The sequence below is a fragment of the Trichosurus vulpecula genome, chromosome 9 (genome assembly GCF_011100635.1).
Source record: "Trichosurus vulpecula isolate mTriVul1 chromosome 9, mTriVul1.pri, whole genome shotgun sequence".
NCBI lineage: Eukaryota > Metazoa > Chordata > Mammalia > Diprotodontia > Phalangeridae > Trichosurus > Trichosurus vulpecula.
The window spans coordinates 174,926,384-174,945,095 of NC_050581.1; the positions used below are offsets into that span (position 1 = coordinate 174,926,384).

The 18,712-nt window shown below is 37.8% G+C and overlaps 1 protein-coding gene across 1 annotated transcript in view; it reads left to right on the forward strand.

The window, feature by feature from the left end:
• The window catches only part of SUCLG2 (succinate-CoA ligase GDP-forming subunit beta), a 317,749-nt gene that overhangs the window by 178,795 nt on the left and 120,242 nt on the right, over positions 1-18,712 (forward strand). The window contains exon 9 of the mRNA XM_036738331.1: positions 1,833-1,975. Within this exon, the coding sequence (XP_036594226.1) occupies positions 1,833-1,975 (143 nt within the window). The remainder of the gene's footprint in view (positions 1-1,832; positions 1,976-18,712) is intronic.

An 18,712-nucleotide genomic window follows, 5' to 3' on the forward strand; every position in this document is an offset into this window, starting at 1 on the left:
TTAATCTGCTATTCCATTTTATTAACAGAAAAAAATTGGTCTATCATTTTGATCTGAATTTGTGAAAATGGCTTATTCAGCGGAGATAAGAATGGGTGTGTGGAGACAAAAATAATTTTTGTAACTGTCCACAGAATGTAGTGCTGAAATTTATACTCTAGCTACTTAATTGCTAAAGGCTGTAGGTTCTAGTAGCACCCATTCATTGCATTGGTTCTGAGGTCTTAATCTTAATGGAATTAATATTAAAAAAAGATTTGTAGCTCATTAAACCAACCATATCATTATACCCAGAACCTGTGAGACCTCATTCTCCTAGCTCACTGCTTTCCACAATAGAAAATGACATAGACTTACATGTGATACAGAAAGTCTTACTTTGTGCAAGGGACAATAACTTTAATGGAACAGATTCCTGACATCTTTCTCAGGATGATTAACTAATGTACTCATGATCTTTTAACACTTAGAAGAATAAAGGAAACATGGACACATTTAGAATAAAGTCAAGGAAGCTTGATTAGAGAGGCTGCAAGGATTGCCATGCTTTGAGTAAATTTGAAACCTCCAAGTGCTGAAGTTGACATATTTCCTACTCTGTTATAAGGCACTTGGAAGCACTCACATGTTTAGCTATGCCAGAGTTAATTAAATTAGTCACAGTTCAGAGGCTTCTGTGAGGCATCAAGGGTCAGGAAAAAGAGGATACTTTACTTTGAGAGCCTCTCTTGTATAAAAGATAATTTTTACTTTCAAATATAAGGCAATATAATCACTTATGAGTAAGCCTGTAGGGTCACAATAAGGGGAATTTCATTGATAAAATTTACCCAGAAATCAGTGTGGCAGAATAGTGATAAACTTGGAATCAAGTAAGACCTGAGGTTAAATACAGCCTCAGCCACTCCATAGTTTTGTGACCTTAGATAAGTCATTTTAACTTGTCTCAGCCTCAGTTTCTTCATCTGTAAAATGGGTAATTTGATACTAGCTCTGACCGGGTTGCTGAAAAAGCACTCTGCAAACCATAGGGGGCTATAAAAATGTGAGTTTCTATTATATTTCCTAAACAAGGAGAAGGATAAAAAATTAACCCTTTACTTTGGCTCTTCTGTCATTGTTTTTTACAAAATTAATTTTCATGGTTTTGCATCATCACTATTTCTTAATAGATCCCTCATCTGCCATTCTCCAGCAAGTTCTCTGTTCTGACAAAGCAAATATTTATAAAGTGAAGGGGAAAAGCAGTTCAGTAATCAAGCACATATCAACCAAGTGAGAGGTAGTATTTCATAGTGAATACCAGCAAAGGCTTCAAAAAGCCTGGATTTAAATTCTGCTTCAGACACTTACTAGCCGAGGGATATTGGGTGAGTCGCTTAACCCTCATAGGGCTTGGTTTCTTCATCTATAAAATGAGAGACAGGATGATCTCAAAGCACTCTTGTTGCCCTAAATCTAAAGTCCTGTGATACTAAATCTGATAGGATGTGTCTAGTTCCACACCTTTGGTTCTACACTTCCATAAAAAAATCGAGTGGTAAATACATTTTTGCATATCTTCTTTGGAGAATACTTGGTCACTATAATTACAATTCTATCAAAGAAAATTTCCCCATATCTTCATCCGAGCAGTGGTCATCAGACTGAGTGATCATTTCAGCTATTGAAAAAGAAAGGTGTTAAGGCCATGCTTTGGCTGCTGCTGTTCTTAACTGTGATTTCCTCCCCTCTCTCTTCTAGTTTAATATGATGCGTTTGGGTTTTTTCCCGACTTTTCAAGTATTTTTTGCTGCATGTAAAACAGTATGACACTTTGATTCACTTTACAGTGAATGGTGCTGGGCTCGCCATGGCAACCTGTGACATCATCTCTCTTAATGGTGGGAAGCCAGCCAACTTCCTTGATCTTGGAGGTGGAGTAAAGGAGTCCCAGGTGTATCAAGCATTTAAACTGCTCACTGCAGATCCTAAGGTAACTCATTTATTGTACAGAACTGAAGATCTAATGTTATGGCATGGTCTTCATGGCCCTAGGTATGGAGGATGAATTTGCCACTTGAAGGTTTTCTTTTTACTTGCTGTTGTGGGTGATGCTCTGTGCTGAAACCAACAGTGGATGTTTTCCTGAGTTATTAGGCTAACCTGAAAACTCCAGAGATGCTGTGGTGAATTCAGCATCTTATCCCGAAGTGAAAATATGATCAGTTTTGCTTATTCCTGATCAGAAGCTGGGAAACAGTCCCAGGATTCCACAGAATGGAGAAATCTTCGTGTTTGAGGAAATGCTCAAGACTTTGCAGTATGTATTGTCATTAACCATGTGTGTGGAAGGTATTGAGATCCACTTTTGCTCTAGAAATTTATCCTATACTTAATTCACTTGAAGAATAGTTTTGATGGAGTTATAAAAGTTAATCTTTTTTTGCTTTTTGGCAGGGCAGTAGGGGTTAAGTGACTTGCCCAAGGTCACACAGCTAGTACTTTTGTCAAGTGTCTGAGACTGGATTTGAACTCAGATCCTCCTGACTCCAGGGCCGGTGCTCTCATAAAAGTTAATCTTGTCTAGATTGCTGTCTGAAACCAAGATGTGGAGATATTGTCAAATGAAGGAACTATCATGAGCTGGCAGGTGATTGTGTGGTATCCAGAAAGTTTATATGTTTGTATTTTGAAGGAGCATGAGATATCTCTGGCAGTATAACCTAGTGGAAAGAACAATCTGAAATCATAGGAATAGGGTAATAGGGTTCAAATATTGGCTCTGCCATTTATTATCTATGTGATCTTGGGCCAATCTCTTAACTCAGTTTTTCCAACTGTAAAATAAAGAATTGAACAAAATTACCTCACTGGCCTCTTCCAGTCCCTGAGCTATTTACCTGTCATCTGTCTGCCACCCCCAATATCTGATCTCTTATTGTTGTTGTTTGTCCTTCTTCTCAAAGAGGACCAATGACATCAGAAGGGTGATGTTTTCACTTGCACGTGAACTGGTTTTAAGTGAGGCATCAGCCTCACTCTCTCCTCCAGAGTCATCAGGGTCCAGTGGCAAGACATGAGTCAAGATTACTGGTGAGGGCCAGTGAAAAGAGCTCTGGCTCTGCAGTCAGAGTTCTTGGGATTCATATTCTACTCACACATACTGAATGTATGATATTGAAAAGTCTCTTAACTGCACGAGGCCTCAGTTTCATCATCTGTAAAACTGAAGAGGTTAGACTAGATGGCCTCTGAGGCTCAGTTCTAGAACTCTGATTTTATGGTCCACACAATGTACTATCTTATATAGTATAATCCACACTAGCTGTACTATCTTATATGTTGGCTCTCTGTCTTTGTCCACACGCCAGTCTTCTTTCTTCACTTAGATTGTAAATTTCCAGCAGGTGAGCACCATATTTTTTGCTTCTTAATCACTTTCTATGGCTTCCACAGTTGAGCATATAGGAAGCCCTTAATAAAATATTTAATTATTCATTTTGTCAAGTGGATTTTGTTTTAATTTGGGGTGTTTAATTTGACATATGATGACAGTGATGCATAGATAATTGCAAAGAGCCAGGGGCTGTGTTGTCTGAGTGGCCATTCATCCTATATCCTAGTTTGAGGGACAGTCACCCAATAGGACTAAACATTTCTAGAGCCTGTCATCATGGTCAAGAGAGGATTCTTGCCTTTAATCGTATTCTTTTGGTGATTGACAGAATTGGTGTCATCAAGACTCTGACCTATTACTAGTATTTTAATTTCTAGCCTAGGGAAAATACACATGAAACAATCCCAGACACTTAAAGAGAAGCATTCTTATTTTAATACCATGATCTCCCTTTAAAAGGTTTATTGGCCTACTGGCTAAAAACTGGTTTAGTGAACAAAGCTCTTGAAATTATGCTCTCCCTGTAGTAATTCTTCTTTCAGTGTAGCTAAGGGTCACCTGCATTCTTGCTAACTCTTCCCCTTTTTTCTCATTCATTGAATAAATGGCCATGTTTTATCTGATGCTGATCTTCCATCCCCTAAGGTTTTACTGGAACAGCAAAGTAATTGCAATACACAGTCACAGGGAAAGTGTCTGGAAATAATTGTGCTGTTTGCCTAAGCACACTGTCCTTGTGAAGTAGCAAAATTATCAGTGGTTTTCTAATCATTTACTAATTCTTTTCTCCTAGTTTTCTATTCCCTTCCAAGGTAAGGGCATTTTCATCTCAGAAATTCCTAGGCCAATTAAAGATTGTAAATATCATGGACACAACTTGCAACCTCTTAAAGGTGCCTTCGCTATCAAGAGCCCAGAGGACAGATGACTGTAATAAAATCCTGAACTTTTAACTATGCTGAAATACAGTTTTAGAATAATGGAGAGCTGCTGAGAGATTAAATCTAGCAGGACAATGATCAGATTTGCTTTAAAATAGCCTTTCTCTATAATACGGGCAGAATTTTAATTTTGTGAGAAATGTAAAAAACAAGATCACAAGGGGACCATTTGCATTTGTAAAATCCTCATGGAAAGTATAACCATAACTTAAGCCTATTGGACCAATTTGAAGCATTTGCTTAGAATCTTATATGAATATGAGGAAAGGAGCCCTTATGGGTGTATAGCATGGGTTTCCTCATTTCAATGTTGCACTGGAAGCAAATAAATGCCAGGTGCCTGAAATGGTCCATTTTCCATGATATTTAAATTTCAAATCAGGTTCAAAAGCAGGGATATGCAAGAGTAGTCTCCATTCCAGCATTGTGTGCAAGATATAAGGTAAAGAACAATATAGATTATTTCTCCTGGTTCTGCAAGTCAGTATAGGCAGCAATTATTTTAAAATAAAACAACTACCAACTGCCCAGCACTAGAATTCTCTAGAGCTCCAAAATAATTATTTCAAAGATATTGATTGATCTTGTTACATATAAGAGTCAGTCTGGTATATGTACTGAGCTTCAAAATGATATTCTTTTTAAAAGTAACTTGTTCAATGCAAATATTGTCAGTCAATACTAACAGATGTTTACTTGACATATGTAAGGATAATTCTATTGATTGACTGAAATATACTGTATCATTGGAATAGAAGGTTGTATATTTATGCCAATTACATGAAACTGATGCAGCTCATGTCAGGCAAACCACAGAAACTTACAGTGTTCTTTCCTTTGATCCTTTATCTAAGTGTGGATTCTTGTTATACGGTGACTAGAGTAAGCATATGTTTCTGTCTTTGATGCTTAGTATTTTAGGTTATGATATTTCTCAAACCCCATAATCTCTCAGCTTTTTGCTTTCAAGAGAGCTAAAATACTGCATTCATTTCAATGGACGGATGCTATTATGAAATATTTTACAATTCACTTATTTTTCACTTATCATTCTTGATATGAAAGTAAAGAAATCAAGTTTATCCTGGTTAGTTACAGAATATACCTAATGACAACTTTATCATTTTGACTTGAGGGAGTCTAAATATCACTTCAACATTTCAAAACTTCGTGATTGCTTTAGTGCAGATGCACTCCTCGTGGATGTACAATTCACAGCTGCTTCTAGACTTCTTAAAGCTCATGCCTGAAAATGCTTCTTCTCCATGCCCATTAGCCTCCCCATCCCAACCCTGATTCTGGAATTAAGCTCTTTAACAAAACTTTCTAGTCTGTATAAGTTGCTAGGGCTAAAATAATAATAATAATTAATGCTGCTACTGCTGCTGATTCCATTACTACTACTACTACTACTACAACAACTACTACTACTACTACTTACTATCATCATTCTTTCTGCTATTATGGATTTGAATAGATTAGGAGGCAAGGATACCTTGAACCTTTCAGAGGGTTTCAGAGAGCCATTTCAGGGTGGGGGAGGGGGGAGAAATATGGTCACTATTAGTGTAGGTAGTGTGTACAAGCAAAAGAACCTAAATATTAATTTTATTACAATTACTCTGAGTAATAGCATTGCATAATGTGGCATAAAATAGATGCTTATTTATAGAGCACCAGTGATCATCTTAAGATCTTGAACATATTCCAAAGGAAGACATGGGATAGTGTTACTCTTCGGGTTTGCTTCACTGATTTATAAAACTTTGATCAATATCTCTCCAGACTCAAAGTGTATCAGGGACAAGCATATTGAGTAGTTTTTGATGTATGTAAAATATCTTTTGTATAGGACTAAAAAAGAGCTTTGGGGCTGAAGGTATATTCAAAAGGTGACTTGAGACCATTTTTCATTTGTAGGCCAAAGATTCTGCAGATCAGTTATGTGAAAATGTTCTAGCTAGAGCCACACTGTTGATTTGGAAATGTGTTCACCCTAACGTATTCTAACCCTATTCTTAAAGAATGGCATAACAATAAATATAACCTCAGATTTTTAAGACATTTTGAAGTCCTAGGAAACATGGTTTCATATTAATGCCAAATATGATAGGGATTGATTTGAACAGGGGATGAACTCTAGAATGGCAATCAATTGACATTTATTAAGCGTCTGTTATGTGCCAAGCAAGTGCTAATCTATGGGGATACATAAAGAGACAAATGACAGTCCCTGCCCTCAAAGAGCTTACAGTCTAATGGGGTAGGCAATAAGTGAATAGATATGTATAAACAAGCTGTTTACAGTATGGAAAATGTGCATTGAAGTTCAGGGAATCATGGAATTTTTTAGCATTGAAAGTGAAATCAGAGCTTGAGGGGACTTTGGATCTCATCTGTTTCACCTCCGCAGTGCAGTTTATAGACACAAATGCCGGAAATCATCTAGTTCAACAAATGACAAAGACTAAGGTCCAAAGTGACCATGATCATGTTAAGGTCATGCACCGAGCTACTGATGCAAGCAGGTCTCCTGGTTTCTAGTCCAATATATTTTTTAATTCACTATACATCAGTTTTCAGGCTATTCTTCCCCAAATTTCTTTGCTTACGTATGAAATTATGCTTTTGATTAGAAGCCAAATAGACAGATGAAACAATGGTTATTTTAATTGTTTTCATCTCTAACAATGTCAGCGCAAGGACCGATTTGAAATGGTTGACATATAATTTCTAAGAATCATAGGATCACACATTTTAAATCTTGAAGCCACTTGTGATATCATCTGAACTAACCCCCTCATTTTGCAGATGAGGAAACCGAGCCTCAGAAAAATAGAATGACTAAATTGTCATCACAAAATATTTGAAACTAGGTCCTCTAACTTCAAATCCAAATATTCTTTCTCTTGTATCACACTGCCCTCACCAACAGTGATCATACTTCTCCCTTTCCCCTACCTTAAAGGGGCCCTCTGAAACCCTCTGAAAGATTTAAGGTATCTTGCCTCATCATCTATTTAAATCCACAACCACAACAGTAATTAGTAGGAGTAGGAGTAATACTTTAAGGTTTGCAAAGGAATTTGGAAATAATTATCTCATGAGCCTCTCTGTGCTGTTCCCTTTTTACTATTAAGCAATATGATAAGAGCTCATAGTGAGCAAGAGCAATTGGTATGTATAAAGTCTCATTTTGTTGTTATTGTGGCTTTCTAGTAATCAGATAATATTTAGAACTAGCATAATTATTAAGAAAACTATAGAAAAGACAAATTGCTTTAGTTAGAAAGAATCACAGAGAGATCATTTACATGTGTTTTGGAGACATAGAATGACGTGGTTTTTAGCTTTGGGGTAATGTATTTGGGAAACTATTTGAGGATGGAAAGAAATTAAACCTAACATATCATATTTTTAGAATCAGGGTTATGCAAATGCCTTAAGCTTTAACAAACACGTATGGGACTAATTCATTCTAAGTGCCTCACATATTTTTAATTATTCTCTACTTGGAGTTTTATAATATTCTGTTTCTAGCTTATATATACTTACTTCAGCTGAGCCCAAAGAGTTCATTAGTTTGACACATACCTTGCATATTTTCTCTTATCCACAAGTAGCTATTTGCATTCTGGAGTAATAAAACTCTTGCAGGGATTTATTTTCAAACATAAATCTCAACATTTTATGGAATGTGAGCATTATTTTGGCAATGACTTGAGTACATTTCCATTTGAACACGGCAGCATTAGGAAACAAATTTTGCTTTCATCCAGACTTACAAAGATTAAAAGTTCATGTAACTATTTCATAATGGTGGTAGTCAGCTTGGTTTTGAACCTTCTGTGAATAATAATTGTTTTGTTCACATGCATTTTTAACTAAAGTCATTTAGTTTCTATCACCACCCAATGAATAACCGCTGGCTGTTAATATTACTACTTGCATAAGCTATAAAGCATCAAACCATCTTGCCAAGAGTTTCTCATCATACAGCCTATACTTTGACTTTGCCAGTATTGGGAATTCCTGCCTTCTTCTTGTGTTTTTTTTTCCTGATTTCTCCTTTCTCAAAAGGTTTAGGGTGTTTTTTTTTCTCCATGAATGACTCATCACCAGGATATTTTATCTGCTCTTAGTACTCAGTAATAGGTGAGCTTAATACTAATTATTCTTTCCTTATTTTGTACGTGATTTATGTCTCATTTCTACCAAGTTTCCAATGAAATCAATTGAGCCAGTTTTTAAGCTACTTACTGACACTCTGAGGAGCAAATCAGAAATGCACATACACACATATATGTGTGTGTGTGTAGGTGTGCATGAATAAATTCAGTCTTTGTGGTACTCTACAGAACTCAAATTTTAATATAATTTTGTTTCATGATGAGTGACTAAAAATCTAATGGATTTCTACATACTTCAGTAAAGTTAGTAATTGGTCCCAGTGTGTTCTATAATTGATTGTGAATCTCTTACACATAATCCATCTTCCACACTTAGAAAAGAAATAAAGCATAAATCAAATTATAAGGTCATGTAGGCAAAATATAAAATATAATTAGAACTGTTAGGTAGTCTATTTTTATCTTTGTTAATAATAAGATTTCATAGAGAAGCTTATTATATAATTACCAAGTTCACATAACGTTTTCCACAGAGAAGAGTATTCTATAAGTCATTATATTCATATTTCATGTTTTTATAGTTGGCTATTTAGAGGAATCTTTTTTCCTACAAAGATGATAAATAATGATCCCCTGAGAAATCTTTGGCTCTCAAGTTTTTTTTTTTTACAACACAAATGTATTAAACCATATAATTAACAACATTTATTTACATTAAAATTAATAACCTTCAGTTTAGTCTCTCTGGGAAGCTTCTGGATTGAGTATATATATTTTGTATTTATTTATCATTGTATTATTATTTACCTCAAGTAGAATTTAAGCTCTTAGAGGGCCATTTTATTTTTGCCTTCATATCCCCAATATCTAGCACAGGGACTTGTTAATAGCAAGTACTTAATAAATACTTGTTTGAATGAGTGAATGAGTCCTTCATTTGAAGACATTTTGGAAGCATGAGGGAGTTCATGGAATTGCAGGATTTAAGAGCTGGAAAGGACCTCAGTGGCTAGATAGTGCAATCTCTAGGTTTCCATAGTATTTCTGCTACAACACACACAATCAGGGGTCATCCAGATTCTTCTTGGGAAACCTTCAAGGAATGTCAATCCACTACCACCTGGGGCATCCCATTCCATTTTTGGAGAGCTCTGAGTATTGAAGAAGAGTTTTCCAATTTATGCCCAGTTATATTATCATGCCTATTTGCCTCTCTTCACTTCTATACCCATTGCTACTAGTTTTGCAGCCAAATAGAACAAATCTAAGGGGCAGCTAGGTGATATCATAGTGCGCAGAGCTTTGGGCCTAGAGTCAGGAAGTAAGTCAGGAAGACCCACCTTCCTCAATTCAAATCTAGCCTCAGGCCCCTAGTAGCTGTGTGACCCTGGGTAAGTCACTTAACTCTATTTGCCTCAGTTTCTTCATCTGTAAAATGAGCTGGAGAAGGAAATAACAAACCACCCCAGTATTTTTGCCAAGAAAACTCCAAATGGGGTCATGAAGAGCTGGACCTGACTGAAAAACATCTAAAAGGCCCAATCTAATCCTTCTTCCATGTAATACCCTATCAAATATTTGAAGTTATGCTCCAAGGAGATAGCAGTATACACACATTGGTTTGCCAAAGATTTGTCCAAGTGAGAATTATTGGAAGGAATGTGGCATTTCAGAGCACAGAGGACACCCGGAGAAGAAGAGTTCCTGTGATAGAATCCCCATAAAAACCCTCTTAAATATGAGTGTCACGGTGTCCTCACGATCATATTACTCGCTTGGAATGTGGTACAGCTCATGAATGGTTGCTCAGTAACAAAATGGTAGAGACTGTGGCCACGCTTGCTGTTCCCTTGCCTAAGACAGCTTCACTGCTCTGCCATGCTGTCGCTCTCACCAGTTTTGCCATAGATCTCCTTAGCCCTCATTAAGTAGCGATTGTGTCACTGACAGCCACATTCATTGTCTTCCTCAGCTCTTACCTTCTGGTACTTTTTTCAGCTTCTGTTCCAGCCATCATCCTCAGCTTCAAGCAGGCAGTTACTGCCTTGCCAGCCTTCTTTACAGTCTATCCCTGTTCTCCCAATCTACTCAACCACCAGCAGAACCTATTTGGTGACTGGTAGCGAAGGAGACTGTGGAATGGCTCATGATTTTGTGCAGAATTGATGCTGATCTGTAACGTGTCCAGAGGAGGCATTGAGAATAGTGAAAGGCTTCAGAATCATCCCATTTGGTGGATTAGTTGACGGAACAGAGAGTGCTAGCCAGAAGAAGGGGAGACTTGGATGGGGGGAGAGGGTTCATCATCTTCAGTTTTGGAAGGACAGTCATGACATTGTGGGGAAGAACCAGGATCAGAGACTTAGAGCTGGAATGAACCTATGAGGCCAGCTTATTTTCCAGGTGAGGTGACTAAGGCTAAGAAGGATGCCCAGAGTCACACAGTAAATAATAATAATCATTGCTAACATCTATTTGGTGCCAATTATGTTCCAAGTGCTGTGCTAAGCACTTAACAATTAATATCTCATATGATCCTCACTCTTACCCTGAGAGGTAAGTACTATTATTATTCCAATTTTCAGATAAGGAAACTGAGTCAGAACTTAAGTGACTTCCCCAAGATCACACAGCTAGTAAGTATATGAGACTGGATTTGAACTCAGGGCGTCCTTGTGTCCTGAAACACAGTTGGAACCCAGGGCTTCCTAACTCCCACATATAACATTCTACCAATTCTACCACCTTACTGCCTAGGAATAAGGAATGGACATTACAGAGAGGTGGATTTACTCTTTGGGTAAAGAAACACTGTCCTCAAAATGAAAACTATAGAAAAATTGAATGGACTGCTTCAAAGAAAGCATTCTTTGCCTTTTTTTTTTTTTATTTTGTGGACTCCTTTGGCAATCTAGTGAAGTCTATAGGCCTCATCTTGGAATTGTTGTTTGCCGGCGTGTAAAATAAATTGATAGGATGACAAGAGAAAGCATGTGTATTGAAACAAAGTTTTTAAGATCTGAATTTAAAAAAAGTTCACATCCTCAGGTGAAGGACTTCTGCTGTTGCTCTTGCACCGCCCCACTCACTGGCAGTTTTCAGGGCCAAGACCAGATGACCACTTTGGGGGCATGGTGCAGAGAAGTTTCTTGTCCAGGTTTAGCCTCTGAGTGCCCTTCTGACTCTGAGATCCCGTGGTGTCCTGTGTTCTAATCTATGAGCTGCATATTATGATTTTATTATTGTTGTATCGGTCATGTCTGACTCTTTGTGACCCCATTTGGGGTTTTCTCAGCAAAAGCACTGGAGTGGTTTGCCATTTCCTTCTCCGGCTCATTTGACAGATGAGGAAAATGAGGCAAACAGGGTTAAGTAACTTGTCACACAGTTAGTAAGTTTCTGAAGCCTGATTGGAAGTTGGTCTTCCTGACTGGAGGGCTGGAGCTTTATCCACTGTACCACCTAGCTTCCGGTGAATATTATGATACTGTTATAATAATTTCTCAACAGCTCAAGGGCAACACTATTACCAAGCTCCATTATAGTACAACGGTAAGAGAACTGTAGTGGTGGCTGATCCTCATAGATACAAATGTCATTGACTCCAGTTTGGGTGAATAGCAGAGGGTGGCCCACCCAGGAGCCAAACTCTAACTGAAGAGATAATTGCTACTTCACCCTGCTCTATGTAGTGCTGTCCCAATAGGCAACCTTTGGGAGTAAGGTGGGGGCTGCTCAATGTGCACTATTTGTCACTGGCTTCTTCTCCTCCTCTTCCCGGAGAGGGTGATCCACTAGGGAAAGAATTGAGAATTTGCAGAGACCTATAGAGTGCCAACAGATAGACCATCTAACTCATACCTTCGGGCCAACCATCAACATGGAAGATATTGTGTTAAATGTCTCTCCCTCTATCCAGTTGTTATGTGAGATATTCCAGGTCTCTAAGGTGGAGGAATAGGGCAGTTGAGGAAATAGAATATTTCATATTTTCATTATTGCTAACATATTCTCATGCCTCTCTAAAGACCTCATTTAAGGCTAAATTGTTCACCCCCTAAATGCGCCTCACCTTCATAAATTAGTTTGTATGGAACTAAGTGCCCACTGTAACCTTATTTCACCCAATTACATATTTTTGCAGACTAAGATAACTTTTGGGCAGGGGCAAATTGGACAAATTAATTTAAGATCATTTCCTTAATTTCCCAGTCTATGTTGTGTATCCCTGATTAAACCTGACACTTCTGGGGGGGCACGATTTTTTTCTTTCTTTGGCTGCCTCTTATCCATCCCTAATTCCCTTAATGGTTACTTCATAAAGTAACTCCACTGACCAACAAAGGCCAAAACAAAAGGTCAGTAGGATTTAGGGGAATCTTTTACCAAGTGACTCTTTGGCCAGCTTTTCCTGGTTATGACACTGAAGTTTCTGCATATTCAATATGAAAAATCAGCATAGAGCAGCAGTGATTTGATACAGCAAAGGGTATGTGGGATAGAACCCTTTCTGAAATATACAGTGCACTACAGACATTTAGTGAATATCACTCTTTTTATTGACCCACAGTCATTTTTCATTTCATTTATCATGAGAAATAACATGACTTTCTGGTAACCATTTGTTTCCATTCGTCCTGTTCTAAATGGATCCATAACAGGCACAAATGAATGATATGTTCTGTTATATATAAATACATCTTTTTTTCTATGTATTATCCTGCAGTGCAGGTAGTGTAAATATTATTATTCCATATTTTCAGATGGGTGAACCAAGAGTAAGAGAGACTAAATTATTTTCCCAAGGTCACACAGCTAGTCTCAAAGTCACATCGTGCCTCTCTTATTTAAACAAAAAACACCATTAATGTTGATTTAAATTAATCATGATACCTATCTGTTTTGAAAGGCAGATATTTAAAAATCTCTGCCTGATTTTTGATTACAGTTTACTGCATTAAAAGGATTTCTTCATCAAGACATCTAAGATCAATTTATCATAAATGTTGTTGTTGAGTGTTTTTTCTGTACCTGTGATCTCATAAGTATAGGGAGCTCATGGGAAGTGACTTCCTTTGCCATTAAAAATAATGGTCATTAATAGCACTTTCACTTTTAGAAATCTCTTTCTTTACAATTCTGTGAAGCTGGTAAACTCAAGCGTTAGCCCCATTTTACAGATGAGCAAACTGTGTCTCAGAGAGGTTGTGAGACTCGGCTACTGTCACACAGGGAGCAAATATAGGAGATCCGACTTGTACCCTGCTTTTCTCACTCAAAGTTCACTTTCAACCCGTTAGAAAGAAAAAAATCCAGTTTCTCCATGTTGTTTTTCAAAGACTTCAGTTGGTGGCTATGGTTCCCATTCCAGGTAAGTTTCCTCAGGCTTGTCTGGGTTCTCATGTAAGGTTTACCTCCAAAGGCTCTGAAAGGAAATCTCCCAGCAGCACCAAACTTTTTCAGTCATTTCAACAAGCATTTCCCTTTTCCCTCTGTGAATTTTACAACAAAGTGGTGGTTATTCTTCTGAACTTAGCTCCAGGAAGAGCAGTGTTCAAATGTTGCCACTAACCCATCTTGCCTTGCTCTTTGTGACCATGGACAGGTCATTTTCTGAGCTTCGTTTTTCTCACGTCTAAAATAGGAATGATAAAAACTGTGTTACATTCTTTGCAAGGTGATTATGAGGCTCAAATTAATGTTAAATACTTTGCAAAATTTAAAGTGCTATGACAATGTGAGTGATTTTCATTGTCACTATGTTAGTGATACTATGAATAGCTATGATAATTAACAAAACTGACAAAAATAATTCCTAAAAGGAAACATTTTAAAATAAGTGACGTCAGATTCATCCACTAAGCTGCAGTGGGTACAGTGCCTTGAAGAGAGTAGCTGCCTAAGAAATGCTTGTTGATTGATTTTGCTTCATTAAAGGGCACACCAGCTCTTTGGCCATATCAGGTGTGTGGCAATTTTAGTTTAATTTTTCCCATGGTAAATTATTCCATCGGAGAGACACCATGGTGTAGTTGATAGAGAGCCAAGAAAGTCTATGTTTAAGTCAACCTTGTACATATATTAGTTGTGTGATGCTGTCACTTAGTTATTCAGTGCTCCAGGAAACTCTCTAAGACTATACATTATAAAGAAATTCCCAGCTTGTATCGGTGAACTTTCCTCTCTTTGAAATTCCCCATACCACAGAAGTCAGAGGTGTACTCCCTCTTTATCGCTGAATTATTCCATTTTCAAAATACTTATGCTTCACTTTGAGCAAAAGAAAGTTCATATGTAATTTTTAAAAACTGAATCTTATTTCAAATTAACTAACCTGATATTTAAAGGAATTAGAGGATGTTTTTTTTTTGGTTTTATTTCGAATTTTCTTATATTTGATTTGGTAAAATTGGGGGTAAACCTACAGCTAAGAACCCTCCCATATGAATTGGAACAAGAACACAAAAAAGCATTTTTGAAAAAAATTTAATAACATAAATGAACAGTCTAAATCTGAAGCAAGCTTGTTATCTCCTGAGTGTATTGCTTGCACATTTAATGCTTTGACTGAATACTAATAAGAGTCTGTTTTAATTATCCTAGGATTAACAGGGAATTGTTGTTCATTAATATTTGATAGAGTAATTGTGAAAGAACTGAATTCTGAAACACTTAAGAATTCTAGAGGTGACCTCTGGCATTGTCATGACAACCTGGCTGGATCTCTTCTAGGCATCGCTGGTGAAAGGGCTTCTGGAGTGAGTGGTTGGCTGGGGGGAGGAAGCTGAATTTGGAATTTTCTCTGCTATTTCTTTCCAGGATCCTTACATAAGCATTCTTCTAAATCCCCTTGTAAGAACCTATTGATTTGCCTCACCATCCTTCCCTCTTGCCCACATTGGCTTGTGTAAAGGGCAGTAAGATGACCAGACAAGGCCAACTTTCTCAAATTGAAGCAGAGTCCACCTCTGTCATTTGACAGGTCATACTTTTCTCCTACCTTCTTTGCTGTCTTCTGATATCTTCTCTTTCTTCCATATTCTCCTGGATATTTCCCACAAAATTCCCTCTAATTCTTCCTCTTCCTCCTTTACTATTCATGCTTATTGACACCTTCACATGTTCCTCCCACGTGAATCTTGTATTTCTTCCTTTGGGTTTCTATTTTGGCGCTTAGGGAGGATGCAAATTGCTTCACAACTTTTTTCTTCTTCCCCGCGGACCTTGCTGCCCAGGCATCTTAACGGCAGCTTGTGTTTGTGGAGCATTTTAAGGTTTGCAGAATGTTTTACAAATATCATCTCATTTTGTTCTCACAACAGCTCTGGGAAGTAAGTGCTATTATTGGGCCCATTTTAGAGATGAGGCAAATGTGGCAGATAGAGTTGGAAGGGAGTTTTCCCAGGGTGACACAGATAGTCATGGTCTGAGGCTGGATATGCACTCAGGTTTTCCTGAGGCCAGCTCCCAGACTCGATGCGCTGATCTACCTCGGTGCTTTTCTATGCATGTAATCTCTGGTCCATAATCTCCTTCAGGAACATGGTAATGCTGATTCTGGAGCCAGGAAGATGGGCTTTTCAAATCTGGCTCCCAATCCTTCCTGGCTGTCTCCATTTTGTCCTCTATAAAAGAAGAATATCACCAACTTTCCGGGAATATTGCAAGGCCAAAATGAGATGGAATTTGTAAAGTGGTTGGCAAACCATGACTTAAAAAATGCTAGCCATTATTTAGAATTATTTATTACAATTACTTATAATAATTATTATTACTACTAATATAATAGCTACCTTTTCAATATAATAGCTTTTTAAATATGTTAAAATATAAGATTTTAAAGTTGACAAAATGGGTGACAAATATTAGCTCAATCCCAACAATTCTGAGAGGTAGGTGCTAATATTATCCTTATTTTACAAGTGAGGAAACAGGTAGACAGGGATGAAGTGAATTGGTGAGGATCATACAAGCTGGTAAGGGTTGGAAGCCATATTAGAACTCAGATCTTTTGGATTTCACATCTAGCTCTCTCCCCACTGTGCCACCAGCTATCTTTCAGATGTTGTTATATCACAGTATTAGAAACTAATCTTGAATATGGAGAGAACAAATGCCTTTCTGTAAGATCATAGAACTCAGGACCTCCACAGGTCTAGAGGCAGCTAGATAGCTCAGCAGACAGATGGTCACCCCTGGAGTCAGGAAGACCTAAGATCAAATGTAGCCTCAGACCCTTACCAGCTGTGTGACCCTGGGCAAGTCAACTTAACATCTGTTTACCTTAAGCCACTGGAGAAGGAAGTGGCAAACCAGTATCTTTGCCAAGAAAACCCCATATGCAGTATTGGTGTGCTATGGCCCATGGGGTCACAAAGGGTCAGACATGACTGAATGACTGAACAACCAGGTCACAAAACCAGTACGATTCATAGGTGGGACTTATCTACAAGATCAAGGCCTTTGACCTCCAATGCTGGCTCTTTCATCTCAGTTAAATGACATATGTATTTATGGGAGGTATGTTGGTAATAAAAGCTCGACCAAACAATAGCAAGAACAAAACGAAACGAAACAAAAAGAAGCCTTCTCCATGTTTCCCCCAGATGGGTCTGAGGGAGGCTGTGTCCACATGTGGTTGCTAGACGCATCAGGATCTGTGAACTGACTTGGCCGTGAAAAGAATCAATCGATTTAATCCTACTAACACAGGATTTTTTTTCCTATTTCATTGACCAGTTAGACTGAATTGACCAAATCAATCGTTGTTCTTGCACCACGTAGACACATCTTACATCACGTAGCCTGAAAAACTCTTTTTTTCCCTTTACTTTCTTCTGTCAAATTTTCTTAGCATTTTCTTTGTGTAGCTTATTAAGACTTGTTCTTTCCCTTGAAGTTCATCCTGCTGAATTGTTTATCCTAATTTGGGTGTCAGCCCTCCTACAACTACACGTTCTTTTGGAAGGTCCATGGCTATTTTATCTGCATTTCCAGCATCATCTCCTGGGTATTGCCTATTACCACCATTGAAGTTTTCTGTAAATGCAACCTTTCGAACACTCATATTAGTTTGTATTCCCAAGGGAAAACTGGCACAAATCCGAGTTAATTATTTTCCTTCCAGCTTATCTATGAACTCTTTCATTAATCGTTATCTGTAAGCATTCTGGACACATCCCTTTTTCTCAATTAGAACTCCAGTAGAATATTTTTCAGCAAACATTTGGGTGTCTCTTCTAATACTCAGAGGCCTAATAGGTTAGCAAGGGTGCGCAGAAAATCCATTTGAAGCTTTAACCTTTGACCTTCTGGATTTCACTAGTTCATTAATTACAAGGAATCAATTTCTCTGAGACAGTGACATTGTGTGATTTATTATTTTGCTCATGATCCAATGATCTAACATAGGTGGAGTTTAGTTAGCAGGTGTCAGCAAAGATGAATATCACTGGTCATCAAGGGATATCATCAATTCTGATTTTCTTTTCTGTACTCCACAACCTACGAAAAACAATTATAATTTAAGAACAATGCTTGAAGATGTCCACAAAACTGACCTACTAGGTAGTTAATAGGGGGCACCTAGATGACACAGCGGATAAAATGTCCAGACCAGAGTCAGGAAGACTCATCTAGCCTCATACACTTGCTAGCTGTGTGACCCTGGGCAAGTCACTTAACACTGTTTGCCTCAGTTTCTTCATCTGTAAAATTAATTGGAGAAGGAGATAGTAAACCACACCAGTATCTTTGCCAAGAAAACCTCAAAGATTCAGATACAGCTGAAACACCAGAACAAGAATGTAGTTAATAAACATCTCATCAGGGGATCTCACATCCCAATTGATGCAAAGTAATTTTTCTTTCATTTCTTGTTTTCCTTTACATTATGAATCAGACTATACTTACTAAGCACATACTATGGGCCAGGTACTGCACCCAAATTGGAATTCACTGGAATTCCTATTTCTCCTTTTGTTAGATGATTGTTTTGCACGTCAGATTCCCAAGGTCAGGTTCTTTATTTCCCTGCCCTGTCGTAGCCCTCATCATTGGAGAGTGCTTTCTCTTCTTCTCTGCCTTCCTTATGAATTTCCTCCATGACATCTTCAGGACAACAGCTACTCCATAGAGTGTCTTTTTTCAACCAAATTATAATTAAGGATTATATGATGATTGCTTATGAACTTTCATCAGCAGGATTTGCATCTTTCTGAATTTCATCTACCTCATTTGGGTGCCTTTATGTTTCTTTCCTT